General features: G+C 49.8%; 1 protein-coding gene across 1 annotated transcript; it reads left to right on the top strand.

The window, feature by feature from the left end:
• Window positions 1–9,458: 9,458 nt before the first annotated feature.
• On the top strand, window positions 9,459–11,901 carry LOC123153198 (pre-mRNA-splicing factor syf1 homolog). Its single transcript, XM_044572428.1, has one exon. The coding sequence runs from the start codon at window positions 9,459–9,461 to the stop codon at window positions 11,751–11,753; it is 2,295 nt and encodes a 764-aa protein (XP_044428363.1). The 3' UTR covers window positions 11,754–11,901.
• The last annotated feature ends 1,359 nt before the right edge of the window (window positions 11,902–13,260 follow it).

Below are 13,260 nucleotides of genomic sequence, written 5' to 3'. Positions count from 1 at the left end.
TATGCTTTTCATAGCATTGGTTATAGATTTTTGATAATAAAATCTGAGGTATCCGACATGCATGTTGGTATGATTATGGAGTCGAATGGTGCAACTTTCTTTGAGGGCATATTTCCTATGAAGGATATGTCGAGTTCATCAAATCTGGAGATACCTACTCTATCTAGTGACGAATTCGCTGTAATTCCTGAACCCACCATTGCGATGGAACACGTTGAGAATCCTGTTGAGGGTGACAATGGAACTCCTGTGAGGGGTAAGAGACAGAGGACTGAAAAGTCCTTTCGTGATGATTTCATTGTGTACCTCGTGGGTGACACACCCAGGACTATTTCAGAAGCCTATGCATATCCCGGTGCTGACTACTAGAAGGAAGTTGTTCGTAGCGAGATGGATTCCATCTTAGCTAACGGAACCTGGGAGATCATTGACCGTCCTTATGGGTGCAAACCTGTAGGATGTAAGTGGGTGTTCAAGAAGAAGCTTAGACCTGATGGTACGATTGAAAAGTACAAGGCACGGCTTGTGGCTAAGGGTTATACCCAGAAAAAAGGTGAAGACTTCTTTGATAATTATTCACCCGTGGCTAGACTGACCACAATTCGGGTGCTACTATCATTGGCTGCCCCACATGGTCTTCTCGTTCATCAAATGGACGTTAAGACGGCTTTCCTCAATGGAGAGTTGAAGGAGGAAATTTACATGGATCAGCCAGATGGTTTTGTAGTACCTGGTCAGGAAGGAAAGGTGTGCAAGTTGTTAAAGTCTTTGTATGGCCTTAAACAAGCTCCTAAGGAGTGGCATGAGAAGTTCGAAAGAACATTAACTGCTGCCGGCTTTGTAGTAAATGATGGTGACAAGTGTGTGTACTATCGCCATGGTGGGGGCGAAGGAGTTATTCTTTGTCTGTATGTCGACGACATGCTGATCTTTGGAGCCAAACTTGATTTAATCAAGGAGGTTAAGGATTTATTATCTCGTTGCTTTGAGATGAAGGATCTAGGAGTAGCTGATGTTATCTTAAACATCAAGTTGTTGAGAGATGAGAATCGTGGGATCACACTGCTTCAGTCTCATTATGTGGAAAAGATCTTGAGTCGTTTTGGGTATAGTGACTGCACGCCTTCTCCAACTCCATATGATGCTGGTGTGTTGCTTCGAAAGAATCGACGGATTGCTAGAGATCAACTGAGGTATTCTCAGATTATTGGCTCGCTTATGTATTTGGCGAGTGCCACGAGGCCTGACATCTCTTTTGCTGTGAGCAAGCTGAGTCGGTTTGTGTCAAAACCGGGAGATGATCATTGGCATGCGCTTTAGAGAGTTATGCGCTACTTGAAAGGCACTACGATCTATGGGATTCACTACACCAGGTATCCAAGGGTACTAGAGGGTTATAGTGACTCAAACTGGATATCTGATGCTGATGAGATTAAGGCCACAAGTGGTCATGTTTTTACACTTGGTGGTGGCGCTGTTTCCTGGAAGTCTTGCAAGCAGACCATCTTAACGAGGTCAACTATGAAAGCAGAACTCACAGCATTAGACACTGCCACTGTTGAAGCGGAGTGGCTTCGTGAGCTCTTGATGGACTTACCTATGGTTGAAAAAACAATACCCCCTATCCTGATGAACTATGATAATCAAACTGTGATCGTCAAGATAAACAGTTCTAAGGACAATATGAAGTCCTCAGGGCATGTGAAGAGAAGACTAAAATCTGTCAGAAAATTGAGGAACTCCAGAGTTATTACGTTGGATTATATCCAAACATCGAAAAACTTGGCAGATCCCTTAACAAAGAGTTTATCACGTAATGTGATAGATAATGCATCGACTGAGATGGGTTTGAGACCCACCGCATGAGTTGTCCATAGTGGTAACCCACCCTATGCATGTGATCAGAGATCCCGTGAAGTAGAAGTAGGAGACAAGCTGTTGGTCAGCTGGGAGGAGAGTATCCCTATAATAATTATCCCACTCCGTGAAGATGCAATACTCTCCTGATCTGCATGGCAGGTTGATACTTATCTTACCGTGTTCCAAGTGGCTTATTCGGGTAAGCAGATATGTTGTCCTGCAGAGCATCTCCTGACGAACACACCTATATGAATTTGACTGTGAAACGTTGCAATCTGTGAGAATTGGGTGTTCTCTAATAAATTCATGAAATGCCCTGGAGTATGACGTATACACTCCACCCGCGGGGAAGCCTTGCGGTAGCCCAGTATCGGTGAAGAATTTGTGTGAAACTAGTCTTGCAGAAAACTTGTAGTTCAAGGCATAGTCCACTATTCAAGTTGTGATCTAGTGTAGCACAAATCTCCGAGTGGAAGTTCAACTTTACAGTCTCCACTAAGAACCGGTATATAAACAGTGTTTTGGAACTAAATGGTGAGATGTGACAATGAGACTTTATGGGGGATTGTTGGAATTTTGCTAGTAGGCCTTTGGCCCAAAGTCCAACTAAAATTCTGAAATTCTCTTGGCCCATTCATGCACACATGTGAGTGGAGTGAGTGAGGCTAAAGTTTAGTCCCACCACGGAAGTTGAGTGAGAGTTGCACCTCTTTATAAGGTGAGCTCTTCTACCACTTGTATGAGCATGAGAAGAGGAGACCTACATGCGCGCTCCTCCTCCTCGCTCGCCTCGCCACGTCACGCCTCGTCACGATGCGACGCGACGCGTGTTGCAGGATTGAGCCGAGCCGAGGACAGAGCTATGCACGTTTTCTATATTTTTGCTGCTCGGAAAAATTAATGAGTCATTAATTAATAATTAACGGACGCGTTAATTACTGAACCGTTTCCGATTCTTTTGGATCGCGACTCGGACGTGGGGTTTACTCCCACGACCTACTCGCCCCGCACTATATAGTTAGGCAGACGTCTACCCTAGACGTTGCCGCTTCGTATGGTTTCGCATCACTGTTCTAGATCATTGCGCCGCCAAGCAAGTCTTCTCCATCCCTCCTTTCGGCGTGCACCGAGAGAAGGGACAACAGGCCTCTGGAACCCCGCCTCTCATGATCCTGTACGGGAGAGGGGCGATCAGGTTTTTGGGGAGCGCACTCGTGCGACTGCTGGCAGCGACGACTTCGCCAACGATGATTTCTTCCCCGACCTCGACAACCTCATCCTCAATGACATGGCGACAACATCAACGCGGGCGGTGCTGCTCCCGCTGCACCGTATGTGATTCTATCCTTCCTGTTTGAGATCGTGGTATAATTCATGTTTCTTTGAGATCGTGGTAGAATTCATGTTTCTAGTATGTGCCCTAGATGTGATCTGTTCATCTACTATGCTAGTTCGCATGATTAGTTTAATCTTTGTTATTGTAGTCATGATTTATCTTCTCTTTATCCGTATTAAATCTCGTAGTAATTTGCTCATATTTCCAACACCGCCTGCCCACTACTCTCGGGTCTGGACTCTGGTTGGGTGTCGCTCGCCGCTCATTGCGCCTGCTGCTCTTGATGTTTGGCTCGGCGGGTTCGTCGTGTATCTGCGGCACACGCGTGCCCCGTGGCGTACTGCGCGTGGTTGGAGCCCCGCGGCGTGGCACAATTACGGTACACCGCTACGGTGAAGTACCAGTACCTGTTGTGTCCGGTCCCAGGATAGTGTAATGTTTCTCATATATACGCCTATACATTCATCTCTATGAACGCACACACGTACTCTCTATCCCTATGAGCATCTTCGAGAGACTGAGCCGGCATATCACCTTAGGGCGTGTTTGGTTCACTGGCTCGCACCTGGCTCGCATGAGGCATGCAAAATCCGGCCCGTTTGGTTTTCTGTATGGCCTCCTCGGCCTGGCCCGGCTGATGCAAAAGGACCCCTCTCAGCCAGGCTGAGAAGAATGCAGAGGAATCGGGCATTTCCCCGATGCAGCCCCTGCTTGCACCCACACCTCCCACTTAAAACGAAACGTTACGTAAGTTTGGTCTTGATATCTTTCAGATTCACTTCTAAACCGCAACCTCCTCGATCTCTTGTTCCTCTTCTCAATCACGCATCAGATTAGATCGAGCTCACCAGCCAATTGTCGCCGCCTCCGTCAAGAGACCCTCTTGCACAGCCGCCTCCGTCGAGAGCTCCCTCTTGCGCCGCCACTGCCATCAAGAGCGCCGCCTCAACCTCGCCATCGGTCCAAGCTCCATCCTCCGTTGCGACCCCGCCCGCCGGCGCCCAGATGGTGAAAACGCATCCGATGTGTGTGCTTCGTATGAGCTACGTCAAAGGGGAGTCGCGGCGGCGTCATGGGAAGGTTGGCAATAGCAGTGCCCTGCATGGGAGATGCCTTGGTGCTTGTTTGGTCTGACAGAATTCCGTCACCGTCGTGCTTTGGGGAAGAACCTGTGGATATCTCATACAACATGCCAAACAACATCTCACATTAGCCTGCCCCACCCCATGCACACAACCAAACATACATCTCAACTCATTTTTGCATCGTCTTAGACAGGCTAGACTCAACCAGGATGGTGAGTACGATGCAGCCTGAGGCTATGCAAGGAACCAAACACGCCATTAAGATTTTACAAAGTCAACATAGGCACCTCGTAGTCAACAAAAACGTCTCTTCTCACTGAACGTGAGTTGCCGAAAATCCTGAAATAAATTCAGAACAAATGCGAGCGCCGGGACCTGAACCATGGTGGGCTGAGGATACACTGTCGTCCTAACCATCCAACCACGGATTGGTTCGCTAGTGCAATGTTATTGTCATGTTTGTTGCCCACATCCACTTCAAACAACCTAGTGGTTTTAGTATGTTTGGTTGCTTGATACGTCTCCAACATATCTATAATTTTTTATTATTTCATGCTATTATATTATCAGTTTTGGATGTTTTACAATCATTTTATAGCAACTTTATATCATTTTTTGGAACTAACCTATTGACATAGTGCCCAGTGCCATTTGTTGTTTTTTGTTTATTTTTTACATCGCAGAAAATCAATACCAAACAGAGTCCAAACGCAGTGAAACTTTTTGGAGAATTTTTCTGGACCAGAAGACGCCTGTTGGGCCCAAGAAGTACTAGAGGGGAGCTCCGAGGGGAGCACAACCCACCAGGGCGCGTCGGCTCGTCCTGGTGGGTTGTGCCCACCTCTGTGGCCTCCCGTGCCGCCTCTTCGCCCTATAAATCCCCAAATATTCCAGAAACCCTAGGGGAGTCGACGAAACACAGTTCCAGCCGCCGCAAGTTCTAGAACCACGAGATCCAATCTAGACACCGTCACGGAGGGGTTCATCATCCTCATTGGTGCCTCTCCGATGATGCGTGAGTAGTTTATCATAGACCTATGGGTCCGTAGGTAGTAGCTAGATGGCTTTCTCTCTTTCTTTTGATTCTCAATACAATGGTCTCTTGGGAATCTATTTGTTGTAACTCTTTTTTATGCTGTGTTTGTTGGGATCCGATGAACTTTGAGTTTATGATCAGATCTATATATCCATGAAAGTATTTGAGTTTTGATGTCTTATATTCATGATTATTTATAGCCTTGTATTTTTTCGAATCTTTGATTTAGTTAGAACATCTCCAACAGGTGCACACAAATTTGGCGCCCTAAAATAGTTTTAGCGTGTCAGTGTAGCACTTTTAGTGCGCTGGACCCAATATTACTTTAGCAAATGCCCAAAAACACATGCCGAAAAGAACGTGCGGTGTAAATTGTGAAGCGCGCGCAATCCGGCGCCTCAAATTTGCAGCTTTTGATAGCGGTTTTCAGCGCTCGCCCAACTCTTTTTTGTGCACGCACTGTTTTATAGCTTCTGCTGGAGCTGTCCGACGCCCAAAAAACATGGATTTTAGCGCGCGGCCTAGTTTTTGGGCATCCGTTGAAGATGCTCTTAGGCCAACTAGATCAATTTTTCATGCCATGGGAAGATGTGCTTTTGTGATGGGTTTGATCGTGCGGTGTTCTTTCACAGTGACAGAAGGGGCAGCAAGACACGCATGTGTCATTGCTATTAAGGGTAACAAGATGGGGTCTATTCCTACGGCTTCGGGGTCTAATCTTTATCATATATGCCTTCGAGATCTATTTTTATTTGCTTTTATTTTCAGATCTATTATTTCAAGAACCCAAAAATACTTTGTTGCACTTTTTATTTACATTTTTTATTTCACGTTTATTCGAGATCTATTTATCCAATCTATCACAAATGTATCCCATCAACTTGACAATTTCCTACGCCGTTACCCATAAGAGGGATTAACAACCCCTCATAAGTGTCGGGTTGCAAGTATTTGTTCTTTGTGTGCAGGTACCGTTTACATAGTGTTGCTTGGTTCTCCTACTGGATTGATACCTTGGTTTCATAACTGAGGGAAATACCTACCGTAGATATGCTACACCATCTCTTCCTCTTCGGGGAAATACATACGTAGTTCAAGCGACATCATTGCTCACGCAAGACACTAACCGTATATGCACGATACTCAAAGCACGTCATATCCCGGCTCACAAGGAACATTCAGATCAGCAGAACAAATGCAAGCGAGGACTGGCGTACGCGGGAGTGGAAATGGAGACGACGGACAACGAATATTTGCAGGCGTGGTATGGCACGAAATCTGTAATCTCACTCCCCCCCCCCCAACTCGTCTCATCCTTCTTTTTCTCGCTCGGGCGTGGTAGGGGGTTCTTCACACTAGCAACAACGTCGACTCGGTTTGCAATGCCGGTTGCAGCGCGGACCAAGATCTTCTGGATGGGATGTGCTCCTCCCATTCATCGTCGTCTCCATCTTGTCAGTCTCGTCTCTCGCACCGGCAGGTCATCGCTGTCATCTCCCACATTGTTAAGCAGCATACAACCATCCTCAATCCAGCAATTGTTAGGTCGTTAGGCAAGACGTACGATCAATTTCGCCATTACTCACCGAAACATTGTTTTCACTAGGACAAATGGATAAAGCTTATGATTCAGATAACAAAACTCATAGTAGTTCTATGGTCTTGCTCTTGTTGGTCCAAAATAAAGCAGTTCGTCTAATTCCAAGCATGTGGTCAGATATGCTCCAATCGTTTGCTCGAGATAGAGAGAGTATGGTGAATTTGAACTATATCATAACCGTAACAATGAGGAGGGTGTGCACCCATTTCGGCCAGACCTTGCGTCGGCTAGGAGGTCCCCTGTTATTTTCATTACATTTTTCCTTTTTGTTATTTCTTTCCTTATTTATAATAATTTGGGTATAAAAAAGTTTCAAATTTCAGGAAAATTGCAAAAATTGAATAAAATGTTCACAAAAACATGTTCCAAATTTTCAAAAAATGTTCATGATTTTGAAAAATGTAGCTTATTTAAAAAATGGTCATGAATTTGGAAAATGTTCGGGATTTCATAAACATGTTCTTGAATTTTGAAAAATATTCATCAATTTAAAATGTATGGGATTTCATAAAAATATTCACGAAAAATGTTTACAAATTTCAAATATTGTTGTGATTTTGAAAAAAATGTTGATGAATTTCGAAAACGTTCAGGATTTCATAAAAATATTCTTGACTTTTTTTAAAATGTTCACAAAATTTTAAAGAAATGCTCGGGAATTTCAAGCATTGTTCCAAAATTTCAAAAATGTTCACCAATTAAAAAAATCATTGATTCAAAAAATGATTATGAATTCGGAAATTATTCATGAATTTGAAAAATGTCTGTAAAAAAATAAAATTATTCATGAATTTCAGAAGTTGTTCCCAAATTTTAAAATATGTTTGTCGATTCAAATGATGTTTGCTGATTATAAAATTGTTCATAATTCAGAAAATGCTCATGCACTAAAAAAATGATCATCAAAAAAATATTGTTCATGAATTTCAAATTCCCATATTTCGCAGAAAGTTCATGGATTCACAATTTTAAAAACTTTTCATGAATTTCTAATAAAATGTTCACAAATTCAAAAACTCGACGATTTTAAAAAATCTTCGTGAATCTGAAAACTTCTCGCGATTTCAAAAGATATTTATGATTTAAAGAAACAGTTATTTGAAAAATGTTCGTGATTTGGGAAAAAAATCACGAATTTGAAAGATGTTCAACAAAATGAAAAATAAAAGTAAATAAATAATATGTAAAATAAAATTAAATAAGTTAAATTTAAATTGTAAAAGAAAGTAAAAAGAAAAGATAAAAGAAAAAATTCTGGGACTATGGGCCTGCCCATACAGAGGATATGCGCCGAATACTGGCCGTGTCGTGTGGTTGGAGCCGGGCCGCTGCGTTGCAGATCTGGCACAACCAAACAAACCGATTCCGGGTCGCGCGGCAGCGATCTTGTGGGCCGTGGCCGAATCCCGCTCCCGAGCCGACATCGTGACGGGTTCGGACGTGTCAGCTTTGAAATACAGAGAGGCGCTCGCAGGTCTCAGCCGTACCTATCTCCGCTCACCACGTCTTCACGACCGCTCACAGCTTGAGTCGACGCGCGAGCATCTCCAACAGCTCGTCTAAATGATCGTCTAAAGCCCATATACACGACGAAGGCCCGAAATCGGCCTCCCAGCAGCTCGTGCATCGCGTCGTCTATCCATCCACATTGTCCAAATTCACCTCCACATTGTCTACGCATGGACATCGTCGAGACGTCGTGGGTAGAGGAATCGCTCCATCCCAGAGCGTTTGGCGCCACCATCCGGAGTCGTTGGAGCCGCGCCTGCAACGTCACGTGGTCGCCGTTGCCCCCTCGAGGTACGGTTCCTTTCTTCCTCGAGAGATGGAGAGGGAGGGTTGGGGGATGTCGCGACCGCTCGCATCCGTGCTGGATCCGATGGCCGGTGGCCGGCGACCGACGCGCACACCCGTGTAGGATCCGATGAAGCAGGTGGAGGCGAAGGTGGGGCACCGGAGCCAGGACGGGGTGGAGATGGATCCAGCGGCTGCGGCCGCGCTCGAGGGCCACCTCCGCGCCTCTTTGTTGAGGTAGCCGCGCAGGGTATCCAGCAGTTGTTTAACTGAATATGTTCAGTGCAGGTTAACTGAATATGTGGCAGTGCATTAGCCATGCAGTTTAACTGAATATGTTGAAGAAACGTCTGCATTTGTGAAAGTAAAATCTACCAAGGGGAAGAAATGGTCTAGTCAAGAGGACGATTTGTTGGTGGCAACATGGGTGCACACTAGTCTGGATACTTTAATAGGAACGGATCAATCATCAAATTCTTTTTGGGATAGGATTTATGATTACTACAGCACACGCAAGACTGAACGTGTTTCAATTACATGCATTGAAATGGTAGTTGAATTGGTAGTAGGAAAATAATATTAAAATATAGGAGAGAATATAGATGTTCTATATATAAACATTCTGCTGCAAAACTCAATATGTATATCAAAGAATCTTTATAGACCATCGTTTATATGGATATATAGATATCCAAATTTACACGTGCTGTTGGAGATGCTCTTTAAGAGCCAGTCACGGCGGCGGCCATGGAGATCGAGGTCTCGGCGGACGACGTCCTGTCCGGCTGGCTGCGCTACCTGTCGGCCCGCCGCGCGGCGCCGCCGGCGAAGCGCGCGGCCATCTACGAGCGGGCGCTGCGGGCCCTCCCCGGTTCCTACAAGCTCTGGCACGCCTACCTCACGGAGCTCGGCGACGCCGCGCGCGCGCTGCCCGTCACCCACGCCGCCCACGCCGGCCTCGACGCCGCCTTCGAGCGCGCGCTCGCCGCCGGCATGTCCCGGATGCCGCGCGTCTGGCACATGTACGCCTCCTCGCTCCTCCACCAGCGCCTCCTCACCCGCGCCCGCCGCGTGCTCGACCGCGCCCTGCGGTCGCTGCCCGTCACGCAGCACCACCGCGTGTGGCCGCTCCACCTCCGCCTCGCCTCCCTGCCCGACTGCCCAGCCCCGACCGCCCTCCGCGTGCATGGCCGCCACCTCCAGTTCAACCCCGACCACGCCGAGCAGTTCATCGCCTTCCTCGTCTCTGCCGGCAGATGGCGGGACGCCGCCCACCACCTCGCGGCGGCCATCGACGACGAAGGCTTCGTGTTCGTCAAGGGCACAACGAAGCGCCAGCTCCTGCTTGACCTGTGTGGCCTGCTCGCCCAGCACTCGGAGGACGTCGCCGGTATGCCGGTGGACGCAATCCTCCGCGGCAGCTTCCGCAAGTTCCCCGAGGAGGCCGGCGTGCTGTGGACATGTCTGGCCAGCCACTACGCGCGGAGAGGCCTCCATGGCAAGGCGAGGGACATGTTCGAGGAGGCCACAACCACCGCGACCACCGTCAAGGACTTCCGGATGGTGTTCGACGCTTACTTGCACTTCGAGCACGCCATGGCCGCCGCGGAGCTCGAGCTCGGGCAAGCGAACACCGTTAACATCCAGGACTGCTGGCTCGCGGACAGGGACAGCACAGACTTGGCGATGGCGAGGCTGGAGCGGCTGCTCGAACGCCGGCCGGAGCTGCTCAACAGCGTGCTGCTGACGCAGAACCCGCACGACGTCCAGGCGTGGCACGAGCGGGCCAAGATCTTCCACAAGGATCCCGCGAGGCACGCCGCGACCTACGTGGAGACCATCAAGACCGTCGATCCGGCGAAGGCGACGGGGAAGCCGCCGCACACGCTCTGGCTGGCGCTAGCCAGGATGTACGAGGACCGTGGCAGCGTCGACTGCGCCCGAGACGTCCTCCACGGAGCCACGCAGGCGAACTTCACGGCGGCGGAGCACCTCGCCGCGGTTTACTGCGAGTGGGCCAATATGGAGCTGAGGCACCAGGATCCCGAGCGGGCCATCGACCTCATCCGGCGAGCGACCACGCCACCATCGATCGAGGCCACGGCTCGCGCCGCTGCTGCCGGCGGCGAGGACGTTCGGGCGAAACTGCACCGGTGTCTCAAGCTGTGGCTCGTGTACCTGGACCTGATGACAACGCACGGGTCGCTCGAGTCCACCTGCGCCGTCTACGACAGGATGCACGACCTCGGCGTCATCACGCCATTGCTGGTGCTGGACCACGCGTCCCTGCACGAGCAGCACGGCCGGTTCGAGGACGCGTTCCGTGCGTACGAGCGGGGCGTCAGGTCCTTCAAGCACCCGCACACCGAGGCCATATGGGAGGCGTACCTGACCAAGTCCGTCCAGCGGCACGGGGAGTGCAGGCCGGAGAGGGTGCGGGACCTGTTCCAGGCGGCCATCCTGCAGTCGCCGCCGGAGAGGAAGAAGGCCGTGTACCTCAGATACGCGAGGTTCGAGGAGGACTTCGGCCTCGCGAGCCGCGCCATGAAGGTGTACGAGGAGGCCGCGGGCGCCGTCCCCGCCGGCGACAGGCTCGGGGTCTACGGGGTGTACGTCGCGCGGGCTACCGAGCTCTACGGCCTTCTGAAGGCGAGGGACGTGTACGGCCAGGCGATCGTCGGCGGCGGGCTGCCCGACGAGGGCGCGAGGGCGATGTGCGTCGGGTTCGCCGACATCGAGATCGGGCTCGGGGAAGTTGCGCGTACTCGGGCGCTGTACGCCTACGCGGCGGCCTTCACGGATCCCGGGGTTTGCCATGATTTTTGGAAGCGGTGGAACGACTTTGAGGTGCGGCACGGCGACGAGGGTACGTTCAGGGAGATGCTCCGCGCGAAGAGGACCATGGCGGCCGTTGCCAGAGATGGAGCCGGGGCGCGGTGTGCGACCGGCACCGGCGGCGGCATGGTGGAGCAGGGGCTGCGCCGTTGCGCGGGACAACGACTCGACGGTGCTCGGCAATCCAAGCGGATACGCCTAGTGTAGTTCTTTCATTTTTTTTTCTCCTCGTATCTTGACACGTTAGTTGTTTTCTCCGGTTCGAGTATTGTGCTATCTCCAGATCGTTGATGTATGTACTCACATTCTTGAGCACTTTTTTTTTTGGTGAAATGTATACAACGTTAGTAATCTACTCTTTCTCGAGAATGTTCACTAATCTTCAAAATTCGCATGGATCGGACCATTTCCGGTTGGGGGGAGGAGGGGTGGGATCGACATCGCTGGTGGAGGGGAGTTCGAGGGTGGATCGCCGTCGCTAAAAAAGTGAGATGGATGTGTGAGCACTCCGTGTGACGGTTTAGCGTCGCTCCCAAGGGATCTTCATTTTCATCGAAGTCGTTGACCGTCTCGCACCCAAGGGTTGCAAGGGCGTTAGTGGCCGAACAGGTTTGGTGTTGAGGTTGGTGTCTCCGTTAGTTCGTCTTGTTTTCCATTCATCGCACCTGCCGCACGGCGACCTTCGTTGTGTTTCTCTGGAGTTGTAGTTGGTATGTCACGGTGGCCTGCCCGAGGGCCTCCATTGTTCATATGGTGGGGTTGATTCCCAGTAAGGGTGTGCTGAGCACCCGCAATGCCTTGTCTACGATCTTTGATGATAGCTGGTGTCATCGTTGTTCCGGCGAGGCTCGAGGTGCCAGCCCCAAGAGTCATGAACCCCGGGGGTCTGGTACCAAGGATGGTGAAGCCGATGGGGTTTTCGCCCAATTGGTGTGGAAGACGTGGTGCTGATGGAGCGATACTTATTGGCTCGGAGGTGGGGAGCCATGGACGGTGGAATCACGTGAGTTGTCGCGGATCCGTTGGTGTTGCTGACGATTGGAGCCATGATTGGTGCTGAAGATCTATTGCCCGTTGAGCTGCTTGGTGTCGTCATGAGAACCTGCTCCAGGAGATGGCATGTAGGGGTTCATCGCCATCCATGGTAAGGGTCGGTTTTAGGCTTGTATCGATCTCCTCGCCTTCCTCCGTCTCCTAGATGAAGATGATGCTAACCACGGTATCCTCGCCGCCATTTGTTTCCGGAAGTGGGTTGAGGGTAGCAAAGCTCAGATACGACACTAGGGCGGGCCGATGGGTTGTTGTACGGTCGACGCAATGTTCCGAACTCGAGGCCAAAATACGGACTTCAACCGCGAGGTTTGTCGATGCGAGGTCGTCGTCCTCTAAGATAGAGGCCGGTGGTATTGGTGACAATGGCTCCGATGGGACCACGCCTACGGCTCGATAGGGTGGTGGAACGCGGAGTCGGAGATCGCCATAGCGGCCGATGACGAACGTGAGCGACCAGAAGAAGATGGTGGGGTCAGAGAAGCACGGTGGGTTGATGTCAAACCAGCATGCCCCAGTCACAACAAAGGTGAGGGAGCCGAAGGTCAAGCTCTCTGTTGGCGCGAGGTCGCCAAACGTGATGGACAACTGTAAGTGCATCTAGTGCCCCTTAGTGATTTTGGTGTATTGAAGACTTATAGGTTAAGGGACTAATGCGTTTGTG

This window comes from Triticum aestivum, chromosome 7A (assembly GCF_018294505.1).
Source record: "Triticum aestivum cultivar Chinese Spring chromosome 7A, IWGSC CS RefSeq v2.1, whole genome shotgun sequence".
Taxonomy (NCBI): Eukaryota; Viridiplantae; Streptophyta; class Magnoliopsida; order Poales; family Poaceae; genus Triticum; species Triticum aestivum.
Note: the sequence above shows the minus strand (reverse complement) of the source record. Positions and strands in the feature narration are given on the sequence as shown.

What these genes read in the sequence shown, in the direction of transcription:
- LOC123153198 (XM_044572428.1), top strand. Translation starts at nt 9,459, where the DNA reads ATGGAGATCGAGGTCTCGGCGGACGACGTCCTGTCCGGCTGGCTGCGC.